At 44.8% G+C, this 20368-nt stretch overlaps 1 protein-coding gene across 9 annotated transcripts in view; it reads right to left on the bottom strand.

The window, feature by feature from the left end:
• The window catches only part of LOC117778783 (zinc finger protein 521-like), a 92782-nt gene that overhangs the window by 34525 nt on the left and 37889 nt on the right, over positions 1–20368 (bottom strand). For 5 of the 9 annotated variants that reach the window (XR_004616844.1, XM_034614574.1, XM_034614579.1 and 2 more), the window contains 3 exons: positions 14198–17697; positions 13938–14022; positions 13580–13609 (listed from right to left, as the gene is read on the bottom strand). Coding sequence is in view for 8 of the 9 variants with exons in the window: in XM_034614574.1 (XP_034470465.1) it covers positions 13580–13609; positions 13938–14022; positions 14198–17697 (3615 nt within the window). In the remaining variant the exon portion in view is untranslated. The remainder of the gene's footprint in view (positions 1–13579; positions 13610–13937; positions 14023–14197; positions 17698–20368) is intronic. The other 4 variants (XM_034614580.1, XM_034614576.1, XM_034614575.1 and 1 more) reach the window with 3 other exon arrangements.

Here is a 20368-nt window from a genome sequence, read left to right on the forward strand (position 1 = left end):
ATCCAGCTGATCTCGACTGCTCGGCGCTCCGATCCAGCAGGAGATCTGAGGCGAGGTGAAGACGGGGACACTAATTGAGTCGCAGATACAGAAACACATGGCATCTCAAGTGCTAGCACCACCCGTCCATAATATTCTATTGTATGATTTCTATTCATGTCCAACCATCCTTTCCCCCGGCCAGGTGGCAAAACATGTGTCAATAATTAAACTGCTTTTACATAACAGGATACAGGAACACAATGCAATTTGCTCCCCATATTTCATTGGGCCTTTATGAAAACACATGAGAGAGTGTAATTAATCAAACCACTGGAATATGTGAACGGCAATTTCCACTTAATGGCACTTACAGGAATTGGTTCCCTTAAGCACCACGTTCTGTCTACTAAACGAGCGGGATTCATTTTCATCCTCATAGTTCAGACAATAAAATCTGGTGCGGATGTTAAACAAAACCCATTTGACACGAGGAAGTCTGGAAACAGTGGCAGATACGGTCGGTGCGGCTCAGGTGCCGTCACTGTGACACTCTTAGCTTTGGTGCAGATCATACTGTATGTGTGTGTGTGTGTGTGTGTGTGTGTGTGTGTGTGTGTGTGTGTGTGTGTGTGTGTGTGTGTGTGTGTGTGTGTGTGTGTGCGACTGTCATGCTCGCACTTAGGGAATTAATATTCTTTTTAATGATCTTGCTTTGACCTCAAACCGGAGTTTATGCTCTGTATTCAGTTAACCACAGGAGGCTAACCACCTCCCAGCCAGGGACAGGAAGAGGATCATTCGCTGCTTTTAGTGGCTTTCTGAGAGAGGATGGTCCTCGTCTAAATGGCACCCATGTCCCTAAAAGTGTGCGTCTCTCTCCCCACCTCTCTCGCTCTCTCGTTTTCCCTCTGCCTCTCCAAAGACTCCTCTAAGTGCAGCATCTTGTTTCAGTAATTCAGCCAGGGCAGAGACAGTGGAGAGAGGAAAGTAATCGATTTCTCTCTCATTTGGTTCCTCCTAGACCTGCTGTAAGGCCTCTTAGGGGAGTTCTGGACTATTGGACAGGACAACGTTATGGGAAAGAGTGTCATTGCGTTTAAGGTCATTGTTACACCAAGGCTTCATTTTGAGCGTATTTTTATTGGTGTGCGGGACGAAAGCAGACAAACAAACAATGCCGCCACCATTTCCAGGACGGCAGACATCAAGATATGCCCTCACCGTTCATAACAGCATTGCCACTCTGAATGATGGAGGGAAAGATCATGCGCCACAGCAATATGATCCACTGCAGAGATACACTCTGAAAACTGCTGCTAAGTACCAAGCTTTTAGTAAAGGTCCATAGGTAAACCTTGTGTCTATAAAAAGACACCATTACTAAATAATTTAGAGGAAATGCCTGTGCTTTATGATTACTATTTCTGCTTCACGCTTCATATCATCTTTCCAAAAGACGGAATACAGAAAAAGGGAGACTGGAAACAGAAGCAGCCAAATGACACGGAATAATATTGGGCTCTTACTCTGTAGAGTTTCACTGCAGCAAACATCGCCCACCTATTTCTCTCCAACACTTAATACTAACATTAAGATTGTGACTATTTAGTTTGTATATTATAACTTAGTTGTGTATAAAATACTTTATTATTATTATGTTTTCTATATTTTCCAATTTTTCCTGTGTGTCACTATCCCTATACACTGATCAGATAATTAAAACCAGTTACCTGTTTTAATGTTGTGGCTAATTGGTGTATAATGTAAGTTAATTACATCAGAGGTATGTTGAGACTTAAGCTGTGCCCCAATGGTAACCAATTGCGTCACAGCGGCGTAGCTGGACCCCTCCTAATTCGAAGGCTCCTTCAATTGCGGCAGATAAATGCCTCCTTCCATCCTTGAGCAACAAGGGCTCCAATGGGTTTATCTTTTTTTCCCAGGATTCACTGCGTTTCAGTGACCAACCGTTTTCCAAGAGATAATGACGGCGGCAAGCTACGAGACCAAAAGAATCTTAGATGTAAGTGCAAGGCTTCAAACTGCTAACAGTACATATGATGAAAACCAAAGGGCAACTACAGTCCAGTGTCCAAATGCAGCACTGTTGCTAGGCGACAGACGCAAATGATGGTAATCTTCCTTAGACCAGACCGTCTCATTTGGGTTCTTTGCGGTCTACGTGGCCCACGTATTGGGACACAGCTTTTCTCTTTCCTCTACATGTGGCATGCAGTTGTATCTCCAGTTAAAATCCAGGGTATAAAACAGCAGGGGTTATTTGGCCCTTGCCAGTGATGTGATCCCTCAAACCTTTCAACTTCACAACACGGCCTCACCTACAGGTCTGTGGCTGGCTCTGTCCACAGTTTGACATCTCCTCTGCATTTAGGCCTTTTCTGGTTTCAAGTGTTTCGACTCCGTGCCAGCGCACTAAATTCTTAATACCAGTCAGTAACTCTCAGGTTGAGCCTCCGTTCATTTACATCTGATTGAGATATTCTTGCAAAGGCCAATTAAAAATGCAACACATCTACCTTAAGAACTTGGCATGTATAATATTCAAAATAGACACCGATCTCGTGTGTCATTACGAGTGCGGCAGCCGCAAGACAAACAAGACAAATCTATCTATTGTTTATTACCTCCTCAGGCTTTTTACCCAGAGGGCGGAATAAGAGAGGGAGAGGCAGAGGTCAGCGTAATTACCATCCACTCTTTCCTTAGAGTCAGACAGTGCTAAGACATGCATTGGCAAATTCCACGGCAGCATCGTATATCACATTACCATAAAGCCCCAAAGAGCTAACCTTTGTTCAATTCCATTTGATTCTGAGCGAGGAAAACAGCCTTCCTGACAGTCTCATGCAGCCTCAGTCTTTCAAGAGTTCAGGTGTTTGTCTTTCAGTCTTGTGACTGCTCTTGCTAAAGATGTGCTATTCCAAAAATAAAGTGTCAGGGGACGTGGGGGATCATTGAATCATCCTGGGTAGAATATCACATCATCTGGCGAGCTTCAAGGTTCAGTCTCAAACTATGCCTGAGAAAATAAACGCAGCTTGTTGTGAAATAATACACAGCGTTTAGCTCAAACTACTTTATATACAGAATGCTATTTATTATTATTAATTCATAATTATTAATTCATATAACTGCTGACAATAACACTAAATTATATATTTTTTACTGTGGCACTTAATAGTAAGCCCCTGGTATTATCAGATTAACCTGGAAGCACTCTTCATTTTGGCTTCTGTTGACAAACAAAGTGCTAACATTTGCAGCATCAGTTCACTCTAATATGCCTGTTGACTGAAATGAGAGCGCCAGTGCAGAATGTGGAATACTGTTACTGAGTGAGGAGGCTTAGCCGTGATGTCTTCAGTCATGCTTAAAGCCAATGGCTTCAGCTCTCGGTGGCAATCACAAGGTGGCACACGGAAGGACGAATGTTGCCACGGAGGATGAAAGGAACATAAAGATGAGGGGCGAGTCGTGAGCAGGCATATCCGAGAGAGACATGAGGTTAAAAAAAAAAAACTGGAGTGGGCAAAAGTGTAACGATAGAAAAATAAAGACAACAAGAAAGAAAGAAAAAAAGAAAGAAAGAAAGAAAGAAAAAGAGATCTGTGAATTTCCCCTTCTTCCCCTGAGACCTCCCTTGATGCCAAGCATTCATCATCCAGCCTCTAATATCAGTTATTCTGTGGCTCCTCTGCTTACAGCAGAATTAATTTCTGCTTTAATTACTCTCATCGGCGGAATGCTGATGAAGGAGAGGGACGAGGCATTCTGGGACTCGGGCCTCATTCCACCGCTTTAATTTGAATGAATTCCACCCGGAGAGGCTGGCAAACAACTGGCAGCCGAGCCCCGGGAGCCACTCTGGGACTGCGCAGAAGAGCTGCAGCCATGGCCCCCACCAACCTAGCTACCTTGTGTGTGCGTGCCTGTGTGCATTTCCCAGCCTGTGTGTGTTGCGTGGAGCGCGTTGATTTGTGTGCGAGGCTGAGCGCTGAAGTGAAAAAGGTAGAGAGAGAGAGAACACACAAGACGAGGAAAAGAGGAAAACAATGATTGATGGATTGAGTGATGAGTGTGTGTACAGTATGTGAGCATGTTTGCAGTGTTTGTGTGCGTGCGCCCTAGTGTGCAGTGTGTGTGCATGTTTGCATTCGCATAAATGTACTCAGGGATATGGGGTGAGAAAGTAGAGCATCCATAGAAACAAACTGTAAATGATTCCATGCAGAGAGCGAGACAGTGAAAACAGCTCCATATGGACACGAGATATATGAAATATGAACAGCATCACTGACTGCAGCCCACTGTGTAACACAAATGTTAGTTTGAGAGCAAAAACCATTAATACTTAATTTGATTATTCCAGATATGGTGCGTCATTCTCCCAGTCCATGTATCATACAAGAACTCGCAGTATAAAAAAAAAAAAAGAAAAAGGAAATGGCTATATGAATAGGAAAAAGCTGCAAGTGTGAGATGCACACACTCCATGTTTTCATAATGAAAACAACTGCAGAAACTGTATAATATCACAGCAAGCCCGGCAGAGGAGCAGGGAGAGGGGCTATAATTGACTTTTCTCCAAGCCAGCTTGGTAGTTACAGAATGTAGCATATTGGATAAGGATTGTGATTGATTATGTGGGTCTGCCATACTGATTTTGATTAAATGTAACCATGGGTTTCTTTTCCAGGCCCTAATGAAGCAGCAATTTGAAACTGAGAGACTGGAGGATGCTGAGCCAGGCCGCCTCCAGCCCCACGCCGTCTCTCTGTGTACATATGATGCTTCAAAACATGGAGTCGTCACGTAGTATCCTGCCACTGCCTCCTCTGCCATGACAGAAAAAATATGTGGATGGTGCGAAAAGTCACAAATTAATTTATAACACAATTATAGAAGCTAAAAAAAAACTTATTTGATCAATTCTACTTTAATGCAACCCCCTGAAAAAACGAAACAAAAAAACAGTATGCGTGCTCGTGTTCCTACGACATTGAAATAATTTTGTGGCCTGACTCTCTGCAGGGAAAACATCCATGCCCTCACCACAAGCTAACATAACTATAATTATTATAAACTACTCTGACATTAGAGGGAGATGCTTCCAATCCCTTGAATTCGAACAAGTCGTGCTTTTATAACTTCAGCCCACATCCATCTCCTCCAATTTCCTGTTCCTCTTCCAGCTCGGCAGAGGGCACGGAGGCAGGTAGGTGTGACCTCCACCGACCCTGAAACCTCTGGACAGGTGGGCGGTGGCGTCGACGCACACTGTCCGTTTTGGCAGCGGCTCGCTTCCCTCCCCCGGCAGGGAACTCAGGCCATGATGAGCAGCTGGGTCGCAAACACTAAGCACATTAATATCTTCTTAATGATAATAATCATTATGGCATAAGCACCTTCCCCCAAAGTGGGAAGGCTCGCGGAATGTGCCAGGGTAGCGTCGTCGTCGTTAAGGTACAAAAAAAAAAAAAACAAGACGAAGACGAAATGACTCCTTTAATGGGCAGAAACTTACAGCCACCCGGATAATGCAGACACTAATGTAATAATGGGATAATGGGATACACAAGATAAGAGATAAGACATTAGGGAGACCAAAAAACTCAATGAAACCAGTGTGAATGAATAAATAAAATCTGTACTTGGGGTTGACACAGTTACCACCACAGATATACATCCTATGATACATATGCTAATATAGACTTGCCTACACCACAGTAATATGTATTAATTAGTAAAGTCTCCCTTTCTATGATTTGTTCATGCTTTTAGGCCGTTCTGGAGTTAGCAGAGTACTTCACCACCTTGTCTCCCCGCGCCTCTGGATCCGCAAAGTGCTACAGCATTTCCCATATACTCGCCTCATTTAATATAACTGTCAGTATTCACCTATCACAGGCCATTATCTGTCTCATCCGCGTTCATTATTGAAGCTAATGATCTGTTGTCCTCTCCGCTCCCCATTGAAGGAGGACTACATTAAAAGTCTCTTACTAACTTAATTAGTAATTATAAATGTTAAAGATTAATCAGAGAGTGAGTGGCTTAAGGTTTGCGTCTCCAGGCGGAGGTGGGACAAATGGAGAGACAAAGAGGCCATGTCGCTTCATTGTTCACACTCCACCGTCACGCTGGAAATGGAACAAGACATATGAAAAGAGTGGAAGTGTGACCATTTTACCTCTAATGACTGTCGCTTGTTTTTTTTCTTCTTACTAATGACGTCTCGAATTATAAAAGAGAAAAATACATATGTACTGTGAGAGCCTGTGTGCTTAAATCTACATTTGATAGCAATTCTTACAGCTAAATATAGTAGGATGTTATTTCCATATTGTAATCTGCAAGCTCTACTGTAGTGGATATAATGCTGTTACAGGAAGCAACATTTAATATGGTAACCTACGATGCATGCAGCACTCACATTATCTCTTTCTAACAAGATGGAAATAGATCCCCTTAATTAAATCCTGGGTGTACACTAATTCCTTACTAAATCTGCACCTCTCTGACAATTCCACATCAGCAGTACCGTGCACTCCAGTAAACATATAAGCACTGATATCAACATTAAACCTTAATAACTAATAAAGCTTTCATCCAGGGAGTTCCTGTGTGATTTCCATTAATGTGGGGGGGGGAGTGGAAGCGCCCAGGACCATCTCCCTGTTTTCCGGAGCGTGTTGACGCTAAAGCCAGGGGGTCGGTACTCCAGGCAGAGGAGGGAAAACAAGGAAGAGCTCTATATGTGCTGAGTTGTGGATTGGGAAGAGACGTTTCAGCCTGAACTTGAGAGAAACTGCGACATTATAGTTGACCTGTTAAATTACCTATTAATTAACACTCTGTCCAAGTTAATTCGGATATTAAGCGAAACAAATGTTCTCCCCTGTGTTTTGGCCTCATTATATACAGTCTTTGTTAGGTATGTAAAAAATATTGTTTGGGAAGTGATGACGTCACAGCTTACTGGTGCTTTGTGTAATTAGCAGGCTCCGGACACAAATTGGATATAAACTGGTTTTCTCCACAATTGATTGCCATAAAGAGTAAAAACTAAATCACTGCGTATTTTTAAGACAAGCAAAGATTTTACAGTCAACGACGAGGATCCATTTCGAAGACCTGCACTCTCTCTTTTAGAGGAGAAATGGCGACGCTTTGACTGTGGAGCAGGGAGTCCTATCACACAAGACACAGAGTGAGGTGATGGTGGGGGGCTGGCCAGCGGCCCGCAGCACCTGAAACCTATTAGAGAGCTTTGGAACATTCCACGGGGTTCTTCCATTTTGGCCAGAGGGCATCGTAAAGGTCCTCACAGAGAGGGCTGGTGCGACTCAGGCGCAGACAAACAGCCAGCAAGGTGAAACACTAAAACTAGAGTAAGGATATGAAAGAGCGAGACACCTGAGCATACTGCGAAATGCGTGCCGTTGTTTGTGTTGTTCTCCAGGAGGAAAACATGTTGCCTCCACCAGATCCTTGACTCGCCATGAAAATATGGTCTAAAGGCAAAGATCACATTTTCCGCACGTAGAGTCACAAGGAGCTTGTCTTCATAAAAGGAACACTATGATTAAAACATTTACTGTTGGCAAGCCAAGCAAAACTTTTATCAACTTTTTATCAAATGGTTTGCCATCTGGACTTAAAACAGTGGGGGCCCAATAGCGCACTGACACTAAAAACAAAACATGCATAAACACACACAACCTGCTGCCAAATTTTCTTTGAGATTGCCGTATACTCTTCGCTATGTGTGTGTGTGTGTGTGTATATGTGTTTTAGTGGTACCAAGGCCCATCTCTTTGGCTGGATCCGTGTCCATGCCTCGGTGTTATGCTCACTGGGTTTAGCTCTATGGGTGTCTGTGGCCTCTCCTCTGGCCGCCCGTGTCCATTTGCTCTGCGGGTATGGCAGGCCTGAGCTGACAGATGGCCGCCCCTCTCCATTCCGCTCCAGAGTAACACAGTAACTGGTTTTTCCTCCGCCGTTGACCTTGCCACAGCCAGCCAGCAATCCAGGCTGGCACTCGGCCTGTCGAACAGGAGGGTAATGAAGTCCAGCGCTGCTCACATGATTATTAAGGCTTTGACGCTGGGGGGCCTTTCAGGACCCTATCCCCCCTCCCCTCTCCTCCCCTGTCTGCCACAGCCAAAGTTCGATGAGGATAGTCATTCGTTACATGGTACTTTGGAAAACCACCGTAGTGCTCCGTGAAGAGAGCTAAAACTTTTTTGCGGTAGCTGGAGTCTGCTTGTGTTCTAACACAAGCCTCTCTACACACACAACATTGAAACTCTTCCCTGTCCAGTAGCGTATGATATCTACTGGTGTCCCAGCGTGCCCGTCATTCCAAAAACACACACAAGTAAGAGCCACTACACAAAGTTAGATCAGATCTGTCACACTGCTATTGGTGCTGACAACCTCTAAAAGCAACACAGTTCTGCAGTAGCGTGCCACTTCACTCTCACTGTAATTCTCTCTTACTACAAGCATCTCTAGGCACGCTTGGAACCCTGGTCCCATCAGGGCCCGACTGGGATTTGAGAGGTGTAGGTTGCAGCTCTGACCTTTAGTAAGGCAGGACTGTCTGTTTGCACTTCTCCCATAAGCCCCCCTCCAGTCAGACTGCTAAGCAACCCCATCAGACCAGGGGTCCGCATGCACCTACGGCCTTGGTGACATCTCAGAGACCATGGGGAGGTGGAGTAATGCAGAGGTTAATTCTGATCATTCAGTATTTATGGGCTTCACTTCAGAACAAGGGTTGGCATTAACACTCTAAAGGAGACATCCCTCCTGTATATCAATAAAACATAGCCACATGCACAGGAAGAGCCTACCTTTATTCAGATCGCCCCAAGGTCCCAACTAGACTTGCATGGGAGAATTCCAAAAAGTGCACCAGTGAATCCTTTGCTGCTTCAAATTAGAAAAATACAATTTATACAATTCTATATAGTTTGAAACTTATACTCCAGAGTGATTAGCTGGACAAATGAGCAAAGCTCAACCAGTCTGTGAAAGGAATTTGCCCTGTTTCACTATGGCGACACCGACCTACCAATTGCAATGCGGTGAGGGGCAGCGAGTGCTCACACGGAGTTTGTACAAACAGGCTGTATGAACTGAGAGCATCAGATATTTTCTCACATGTTGGCCTAGTCTGTGAGGTGTGGGGAAATGTCAGGAAAATCAATAGATAAGGACCACATCAGACCGAGCTTGTCTGGCCTAGCAACAGAGCATCCCCATGGTGATGTCAATTACCCCTGCTTTACAACAAAAACACCAGGAAGAGCAAAACAGTCTCTGCAATGCTGTAAAACTTTTAATGCAGTCTCCTGGTTACATTGAGGAATTTATAAGAAACTTTTTTTTCTACCCCAGTCCAGACAGGTAGCTAACACAGTGAATGTGAGAGTCTTATTGATAGCTCCTTTTTGCAGCTCACTCTGTTTTCTATTCTCCTCATGGACGCCACATTAGTCAGGGAGAGGTATAATGTAACGAGCAGTAAGGTGCGCATAATTGCATATTAGCAGCAACACACTTGGCTGCACGGGAGGTGACTGCGCTAACGAACAGAAAGGTGTTATTAATCACCAATTAATAAAAGCAGGCAGATATCACACTCAGTATATGGCACGCATGGTTTCCTTTGTTTCCACTGGCTGGTCCAAGCCTGTTCTCTTATTTATTTCATAAGATTGATCCTGTTCCTGTTCCGTGTTGTCTATCGAGTTCTGACTCTGATCCAGCCCCCCCCAGGAGTCAAATGAGGAGTGTTTGGCCATGTTTGTTAGCAGATTACATGTGTATGTGCTCTATGAAAGAGTCCCAGAAACTGAGGGAACACCATCAGACATACCTAATCAAAGAGGATTATAGGAAACGAAACAAAGAATAAAAATACCATATTCTGTTTGTGCACAAGGGGAGAAAATGCTTAATGGAGTAGTGAATGTGTTGCCACCAGGGCAGAGACAGTGATGGAGACCATGTAATCAACATACACTGGCCAAGTTGCTCTTGGGGCCAAAGACAAGAGGATATGTGTCAAGGATAATTTGCGGCCCTTAGCAAGAAACAAAACAAGGCTTTCTGCTTCAAATCGTGTTGCTGTGTGCCTCCTGTCTGTCCCCCCACAAACAGTCAACAGAATATGTCTTTTGGAGGCTGCTTCATATGAACATTTGAGCGCCCGGTAGTGAAAATGGAGAGATAGTGGACAGAGGAGGGGGGGACAGAGAGGCGGAGAGGAGGAGGAGAAACTCTGGGAGAGCTAAAGGCCTCTCACTCGCTCTCCTCTCCAGCTCTGTAACGGCCCACAGTGCCTGCTTCACACAGAGCGGCCAGCTGTACAGCAAATGTGCCTTTCCCTCTCCGCCCCCGAACCTTTCCACCCCTCCAGTGCCCCCCTCTGCCTGGGCCGACCAGGCCACCGGCTCCTCTCTGTGAGAGAAGGCTCCTCCCTGACTTGGCTTCGAGCTCGGTGTTGTCACCAGCCCAAAAAAATCCATAGAGGTGACCCCAAAAACACTTTTCTGGGATGTGGTTTGGTTTGCTTGTTTACAGTTGTCCTTCCGAGCACTGCCACCTTGGCAGCAGCTGCTTGGAATGGACGGGAGTGAGATGAGAATTTGGATTGAAAGCAGATATAACAGAAAAGCAAAAACCCTTTTCACCTTTAAAAGCCTTTAAGACAGAGCCCATGTTTCAAAACATGTCAGAGCTCTGAAAATCCACATGGAGACATTTGAAACAGTGCGATAAATAGGCCAAACTTGCCCCCCCGTGGGGCTCCAAATGTCATAGTTTACAGTGGGGTCAAAGTGAAGCAATGGGGTGGCACGACAGCACGCTGATAAAACCAAACAGGCTTTTGTGTCAATGAAAGACCTTCAAAGATCCTCTCAAAACAACAGACAACTTTGTGAAAGAGCGGTGATTTTAAATCCTTTTTTCCGAGGCAGTAACTATAGATCAAGATGGCAAAACCAGCTGATGGCCAGATTTGTTTTCTAATCTCAAAGAAAAATAGCAGTAAAAGGTTTGATAGTGACTGCAGCAGCTGAAAGCTGTATAAATCTGTGTGTCTCTGGAGAAAAATCGGACACCCTCAATTCTGTAAGTGTGCCATGCCAAAAAAACTCTAAACTAAAGAGTGGCCAGCTGTCTTCTGGCCTGCTATTAAATTGCTCCTTGGATGGTGGCGATATCATTTTTTTCTCCATAGGAGTATCGCACCAGGTCCCCAAACAGAGCGACCAGCTGTACAGCAAATGTGTACTGATCCATCTGGGCCCTAGCAGGCTGCGGCCTCCATCTTAAGACACGTGGGGCCGTTCACAGGCTGGGGCTGGGGCTGGCCGGCTACAAACCCTTCTGCATCCATGGCCACCTCCTTCCCTTTCATTTACCTCCATTATCACAGTAAATGTCGAGTAGCTGGGCACCAGAGCCGCGCTTTATGTCTGAACTAGGACGTCATCATCTGAGTGTAATGTCCATGCATCAAAATGTGCTGGCAGTCGTACAAAAGAGGCCGCCACCAGCACTTGGGCCCAACGGGAGGAAGACGAGGGTGGAGGCTGAGTGCACTGCAGTTTAGGGAGACGATTGTATTACAAAGGCAGCTAATATGGACTTGTCTGGGTGAGACAGGCTCAGGTTTTGTTGTTCCATACACTTAGGACTATGGTTATGTCATGGCACACCACTATATATAGAGTTATCAGTGTGAACTGACACCATGGAGCGGGGCATGGATGAAAACAACACCCCTATGAATCCAGCGTCTGCTCCATTACCTACGCTAATAACGCTGACAGCTGAGCGGAGATGACCCCAGCCCCCTGTTTCCCCTCTCCTGTGCAGATGGCCATTAAAAGGAGAAAGTGTCCCTTTTTTCAGTAGAGACGGTATTTAGACCTTTTCCAAATTAGGATTTTTTTTTTCTATGTTTTTGGCCCAAATTGGCTTTGCAGTTATTACTGTCTGGATTGAGTTCAACCCCATTCTACATTAAAGAAGGATTCATCAGAAGCCATACAAAACCACTAGATTACGAACCTGACGCATTTGTTTTCTTTACAGCTTTTCGGGAAAAACATATTTTCTTTTCTTTTTATTTCTTCTGTTCGGTTCCATTTTCTTTGTTTAAAAGAAAAACACAGTCACGTCTCGACAAGTTCATTTTTCAACTGCATTTTCATTAAGACGTGTTTTGCCTTCTCCATATTTTACAGATCAACAAATGCAGCAAACAGAAACCCTTTTGGGGAGTCTGATGAAAACCACGATCGTGTTGAATACAAAGCGATGGCATATCAGAGAAGTAAAACATCAAACAATAACCCAATCACCTATCCTCCTGTTATCTTAAGCTGTCTGAATTCCACTATTATGCGGGAACTGTGCGCTTGTGCCACTGAAAGACATAAAATAACCAGTAGGGGGGTCTGTTTTCTACCCTCCCAGTGTGCTCCGTGCCTGGCTTCGAGAGAGAAAGGACTAATGCTGGCATGGTACTGTATTAGGCACCCCCAGTAGAATAGTGGGTGAGCAGATCGCAAAGATGAATACCAAATACACACCTACACACTCTCATCTCGTCTCTCTCCTTTGCAAATACACTGCAGCATCAAAATCACAAATCACATGCTTCTGATTGTTTATGCACAAACAGTGGGTCCCTGATAGAATTGCCTACCGGTCCTGATAGAATTGCCCACCGTGTTTAAATTCACCTGCGCCTAGAAGCGTGTCCCAAACAGAGAGGCGGTTTGGTTCCAGATCAATGAGTCTCTCCCCCACTGAAGACAACAGATAATGCAGTGTAATGAAAGAGCCACCAAACGAGCTGAATAAATGAATGAATAAAGGAACGTGAGACCGGAATTCAGACGCCTACTTACTGCAGGCAAGAAACCCTGTTTTCCAATTGTCTGTTCTCTACAAATTATTCTGCCTGCATACAAATGACAACCAAAAGTAAAGACATTTTGAAAATGTGGAGGTTAGTGATATACCAGCACTTTTTGTTTAAGAATCTTGTGAAAGGAAATTTTTAATAATTTAGTCATACACCAAGTAGTAAAATCAAACATCCATTTTTTCAGTTGATTTGACGTCATTAGATGCTGAAAGCATGAGAGCATGTTCCTAAATGTTGTATTCAGATCTCAGTTATCTGAACAGGGTACTTCAGTGAAATAATAAAGGCACAATAAACAAGCAAAAAAATAAGGAAAATAAAAAATACACCTGCAATGGGAAGTTTTTCTGAAACCTGTGGAAAATGATTCGTAAATTTACCACTTTGAATAAAATCAGTTTTGGTTTTTCAATATTTCAATAATCTGTACGGTAAGTTTCCACTGCTTCAAACTACTGTCATGACAAAGTGGTTTGAAGTGGAGAGATTCTGCTCCACAAACATGCACACGTACTATTGTATACAGTACCATTCACATGCATGGGGAAATGAAGAGGATGGTTTATAAATTCACAACAATGGGGATGCAGTTGATGGTCAAAATATTTAAAATAATTCCACCTATTTGGTGATGTGATCCAGAAAGTAAGCCTGAATGAGACAGGGTCAAATATTTCATTACATATATCAGGTGATTCATTTTTTAAGTATAAAAAGACTGACTTTATTTCAAATAATCAAATAGTTGTGGTGAATTTAGGGTGATTTTTTTTCCTTAATTATTCGTATGTAACATCGATGACGATAACACAAAATCTTTCCCTCTAACATTGATCAAATTTACGCTATAGTAGAAATACTTTGGGAAATGTAGAAAAACACATTTACAAACATTCTGCAGAGGCACTGTGTTTTATGACTTTGTTGCAGGAGCACAACAAAGACAATAATGAGTGAAACAAAAAGAGTTCTCTCCTACCCAGCATGTGGTTGGCCACATGAACTTGGATGTCCCATTCGCTGTAGAACACCATCTGACATTTGATGCACTGGTATGTCTTCTTCTGTAAATAAGACAGAGAGCAAAGGGATTATCAATTCTAAATAAAAGATAATATAACAAAACAGAAAACCTTTTAGTTTAACCGATTTGACATAACAATACAAAAGTATTTGAGAACCTCAGCATGATCTTATAAGCTATTCAATCTTATTCAATACAACACTGATTAACAATACCTCTTCAGTTTGTGAGGGACTGGCTCTAGGCATGGGGGACACCTGGGGGGTCTTGAGCTGCCCGCTGTTGCTGTCCCCTGCCTGTTCTCGATGCACCGTCTGGACATGGTTTTGCAACTCTGCTTCTGACTCAAACTTCACATTACAGCTGGAACATCTCGTCTTGGCAGCAGATAATGAGGATGTGGAAGAGGATGAAGACGATGAGGAGACAGTTTTGCCTTTCCCGTCACCAGGGCTGAGACTCTCTCTCTGGACCCATGCACCTGTAGTTGGTGCTGGAGTGGAGGCCCCACCTTGCTGTTGTTGCCTTCCTCCATTCACTGTTGGGCTGGAGCTTTTAGAACCAGCTGCGGCCACACACGACGCACAGAGTCCATAAGGCAGGCCGTTGATGTCCAGCTTCACAAGGTCTAGTTTGGACCGGAAATCTTTCAGACAAGAAGCGCACTTGAAAAGTTTCTGGGGAAGGTGTAGCTGATGGTTGTGAGTGATGATATTGTTTCGGACCATGGGTGGGTTGGGGGTCATGGAGCCAGCTTTTTGCATGTGAAATGTACCATGGATCTTGAGCTCCAATGTGGAGGTGACTGTCTGCATGCAAACCACACAGCGGAAACCTGTCAGGGAGTTCCTTAGGTCAGGGTGCATCTGGCAATGCTCCAGGAAGTCCTCCTCACTATGCAGTGGCATCTTACAAATGCGGCAGCTTCCTGTGTCCAGACTCTTGCTATGAGTGACCTTGTGCTCAGTCAGGGTGAGTAAGGAAGGGAAGCGCTCCCCACAGATGGGACACATGTAGTGTTTGACAGGCCCAAGGTGGGTCTGCATATGTTCCCTCAACCCAGGCTCAGAGAAGAAGGTGCGGGAGCAGACATTGCACTTATGGTTGCCCTTGATCATTTCAGCTTTCCTTTTTACCATGGCACTCTCACCAGGGCGTATATTGTGGTCTCTCAACTGGTGGTTAGTGAGGAGTGAATCCATGGTGTAAGACGCCCCACAGATGTCACACCCAAACATGGGATCTGCAGATTCCACCTCTTCCTCACTTCCATCACGGCTGTTCTGGGACTCCACAACAGATCGTACTACTGTCCCTGGGCCATGGCTGTTAGTTAAGAGACCTTGGAGTTCAGCATCCTCTTTAGGTTGGCCATCCACACTACTTATAGTAGAGCCATTAGCACCACAATTCTGCTGCTTTCCCTCAAACACACAGTGTTTCTCTCTCAAATGCTTCTCCAACAGGACGATGGCATGGAAGGCCTTACTGCAGAAGCGGCAGTTGTACTTCTTGCTGTGCGTGGTGATGTGGCACTGCAGCTCCACCTCTGTGCCAAAGGATTCTCCACAAAAAATACAGCGATGCGCACGGCCCTGGTTTTCCAGATGGCTGTGTTTTACATGTAACTGTAGGTCAGCCTCATGCCTGAAGTCCCAGTTGCAGGAGGTGCAGCGATACACCTTCTTCTCGTTGCTGTGCTTTACAGCCAGGTGGAGCTGGGTAGACACCTTTGAGTCAAACACCTCTTGGCACAGAGTGCAACGAAAGAACACAAAGGTATGCATGTCAAGTAGGTGCTTCTGCAGGTCATCCACTGATGTGAATTGCTTGTCACAGCTCTCACAGATGTAATAAGTGGAGGTAATAGTGAAGTGAATTGTCACATGCTTTAGCAGGGACTCTTGGTTGGGGAACTCTTTGTTGCACTGTGGGCAGGTCAGCTGAGGCTGCATGCCATCCAGGTGAGTTTTTAGGTGAGTCTGGAAAAGGTCTAAGTTGGTATACTTAGCTCCACACTGGTTACATATGAACTCACTGGAAGTACGTGAGCTGCCTTGTTTAAACATGGTAGCTTCCACAGATATTGGAGAAGAAGGACTGAGAGTGCGCAGAGATTTCTTTCCGTTGTTGATGTAGTTCAGTGCAAGTGGAATGTTCTTGTGATTCTCCTTGATGTGCTTGTTGAGCTTCAGAACACTGTTGAATATGGGGGAATTGGTGCAGTACGAACAGGAGTACACTTCTACTATAGGCTCCTTGGGAGTTATAGCCATGGGGGAGTCAAAACGCAGGCTTCCCCCATCACAGTGAGTCTGACGAACATGTTCCTCCAAGGTAGTCTCCGTCAAGAACCCCATGTAGCATTGGGGGCAAAAGAAGGCATTGCTCTCTTTGGCCACAGGACTAGGAAAGCCATGAGAGCATCGGATGTGTTCCTGGAGTCCGTTGAGGTCACTCAACACCTCAGGGCAGAAGTTGCACTGAAGAAGGGGATCAGGTAAGCTGACTAACAGGGCAGCATGGTCTTCTGCATTGTGGACCTGCTTAAGATGTTCATTTAGATTTAGTAAAGAAGGCAGAACTTCCAAACAAAACTGGCAGGTATGAGCCTGCTCTGGCTTGTCCAGGTGCATGGTTCGCAGGTGAATTTGAAGCACAGCCAAACTGGAGAATACTTGCCTGTTGCAGTACATGCAACTGTAGGAGACTTTCGGCTGTTTGGATGAACGTCCTCGTATGTCTGATGTATTTTGAGCTGCCCTCTTTCTCCTGCCCCTTGTCTTGGGCACGGGTGGCGCGGTCTCCACCATTGTGGAGCTGTCGACGGAGAGGTTAGAGTCAGGAGTAGTGCTGGAAACAGAGGTGTAACCCACTGTTAGCAAGGAAGGGCTGTTACTATGGTTACTTGACTCAGGGAGCTGGTGAATGTCCATGTGAGCATAGAGGTCCTCAACAGACAGAAAGTGGTCAGAGCAAATAGCACAGCTGTGGCCCTTTCTGTCTCTACTATGGGCCTGGTCGATGTGTGTCAGCAAGGTGCCCTCATCACTGAAGGGCTCATGGCAGTAGATGCACTGCAGCGTGGCACCTAGGCCTCCATCCTCTGATGGCGAACACTCTGGGTGGCACTCAGCGATGTGCCTCTGGAGCTCTTCTGGGACATCAAAGCCCTCCTCACAACGGCTGCATTTGCTTGTTTCTTTCAACTTCCAATCATCAGCTCTAGAAAGGCTGGAGCTGCTGCCATCTTTGCCCCTTTCGTGTACTTGCATGTGTCCATGAAGAGAGCTGGAGGAAAGGAAGCCTCGGCGGCACACAGGGCACTTGTGGGGTTTGTTGGAGGCGTGAGTTTTCATGTGGATTTTGAGGTGATCACTGCGGGAGAAGGCAGAGTCACACTCTCCACAGTGATACTTCTTATCGCCGGTGTGGAGCTTCACGTGTCGATCCCGGCTGCGCTTGTGCTTGAACAGTCGGCTGCAAAAGGTACAACTGAAAGGGAGTTTATCACCGTGACTCTGTTCGTGACGCTTGAGGAAACTTAGGCGACTGAAGGACTTGTCACAGAACTGGCACGGGTATGGCAGACCAGGGCCCCCTTCATCCTCGCCAAAATCGTAGTCCTCGCAATGTCCTGGAGAAGTCTGATCCTTACTGGAGGGAGATGATGCTGGCCAAGAACACGATGGGTCATCCTCAAGATCAACACCGTCTGGAGAAGAAAGAGGGACAAAAGAGAGAAGAAGAGTGTGTAAGAGATGTGTTTTAGAAGACTGTATTAGCAACTCATCTGTCTCACTCTTTGAAATAAAAAGGAGGGCCACCGTGGTGTTATTTGTCATAGTAATTATAGGGTTGTGGTGTATGAATTTAGAGTTCTGTGCAACTAAGTCCATTTGTTCTTCAGTGGGAACAATACCTCGCCTTACGTGTTATCTGAAAAGTTACATTTAAATATGCAATTTTAAGTATAATTAGAGGAGAGACTAAGTGGAAATACTTTTACTACAATTAACCTTGTATGTGGCCATGTAATGGCTTAGCCCACTGTGACTCAAAACACAATCTCTCTGACATTTAAAGCCGACACAAGACAATGGCTGTACTTTAGATTGTAAGCCTGGCATGAGGTAAATTAGAACATTTCTATTATTCCCGAACAACGACGGGAATATTTGTGAAAAACGAGAGTCCTTGAAATGACCTTAAGACAAGAGAAACAAGATAGAGTGAAAGAGAAGATTAAATGTGCAATTTAGACCACATAGCCTTTAGAAACCCTATATTGCAAAACAGATGATTTTGTGAAACATGGGCCTTTTGGAACATCAGTCAATAGATATTGGATTATAGAATATGCATTATTATCATATTCGTCAATGTGTTAAGTCTTATAAGCCGGGAGGCAGCTGATACTGGATAGATGGATGTGCCATATGCTGATGCATGTGTGTGTGTGTGTGTGTGTGTGTGTGTGTGTGTGTGTGTGTGTGTGTGTGTGTGTGTGTGTGTGTGTGTGTGTGTGTGTGTGTGTGTGTATGTGTGTGTGTGTGTGTGTGTGTGTGTGTATGTGTGTGGGTTGAGCGTTGGTAGGGGAAACGGATAGGGGGAGAAAACCAAGTGGCTAACAATCTCACTCAAGGACAAACAGGTGCAGAGAATGACCAGGGAACACCAGTCAACTGACAATACAGCTTTCGCCCATACAGCCCATTGGTTTTACAAATACTCTAATGTGTCCCTATTCAAAACATTATGTTGCCAACATTCCATTCCATTGGTTCACTGTACAATGATATGAATGGAAAACCCAGAGCACCACTTTCCACAAGTTCAAAAGGTGACAGACCACTTCTTCCGCTGCCGAATTCTAAGTGCTGGGGACTTCCTTACCTAAATAAAACAACGTAATCTCAACCCCTTCAGAAAAAAAAACTGAGTCAAAAGGCCAAAAGTTGGAATGGGAAAAACAAGAGGAAACTGCTAAGATTTATGAGAGGGACGAAGGAAAAGCACGAGCTCTTTCCAGGATCCAACCTCTGTGCTCTCCTTCAGCTGACAAATCTAAGTCTCTCTCTCATTCTGTTGTTTTTGCTGGGAGATCTGCCCTTTGTCAGGATATCATGCCCTCTCGGAGCACTTACCCCCATCAGGGCCTATCTTCAGGAAACAGATGGGGTCGGAGGCCATTCCCTTGCCCCTCCAAACTGCTGAAAGCGGCACATTGAGAGCCCACCTCCACACCGCGGCCCTCCCGGAAACCTCCCACCCCTGGCAAGGCGCCCACTCTGCACACACATCTCACTCAAGGAGCAAACCTTGCCTGATTTACTTGCTTCATCTCTCATACATGTCTCAGTGTTTTACTCTCTCTATCTCTCCCTCTCTGGTTTGAGGGAGGATGGGTGACTCAGTGTTATGCCCTCCTCCACAGATGGGGGCGGATCTGCCCTCTCTCATGCTGCCTCCCAGGGTATAGGAGAAGAACACAGTGCAAGAAGAATGACCCCAGCCAATGCCTTACAGTCATACATATTGGCTTTGAGACAATCGTATAAAACAAACAAATAAATGGGCCTGTATACAAGGCTAAATGAAAGTCTTAAATGAGGATGTCTTTGCCTTGAGACATTACTAAGCTGTCAGGACAACCTCCTCCCATGTTTTGTTTTGTTGTTGCTTACTTGATGTATATTATTTATTTAGTGCCTTTACTCCAATACCACACATGCATAAAGTTGTATCTGTAGGGGACATGTGGGAGTCGCAAACATCGCTCAACTGGCAGAATGGTTGTCTGGATAGGCAAATAGCTGCGTTAGTATTAGCTTTGTGAAATATTACAGAAGCTGCTATATGATATTTATATTATATATTATATTATATATATTATATTACAGCGTAATAATACAATTCATTTGGCTTGCACATGACTTGAAATCAAGATATCATAATATCAGCCTGACTTCCATATGTTCCTTGTGTGCGAAAGCAAAAATCCACAGTGCTGCTTCTGTTGAACACATGGTCATTATGCCCTTTGTCCCACTGTATTAAAACATCTGTTTAGGGGCATTCTGCATTAAAACTGTACATGACAGTTGTCTCACAAGTCACACACACACACATACACATGTATATGAGCACACGTGTGCATGTACACACATATACAGATTCAAGCGCAATGGCCGAAACAAGTGTGTGAATAACTGTACATGAAAGAGCAATCTTCCTCGGGAGACCACAAGAGGAAAGCGAGAGAGAGACTTGTTTTTTTCCTCCTTCACCCAGACAAGAAATGCCCAGGCCTCAGCAGCAGCCTGAGTAAATAAAAGAACGGGCCTTACTTCCCTGTCTCTCGGGCCGGGGGCCTGTGCACGCCA

Source organism: Hippoglossus hippoglossus, chromosome 17 (assembly GCF_009819705.1).
Source record: "Hippoglossus hippoglossus isolate fHipHip1 chromosome 17, fHipHip1.pri, whole genome shotgun sequence".
Classification (NCBI taxonomy): domain Eukaryota; kingdom Metazoa; phylum Chordata; class Actinopteri; order Pleuronectiformes; family Pleuronectidae; genus Hippoglossus; species Hippoglossus hippoglossus.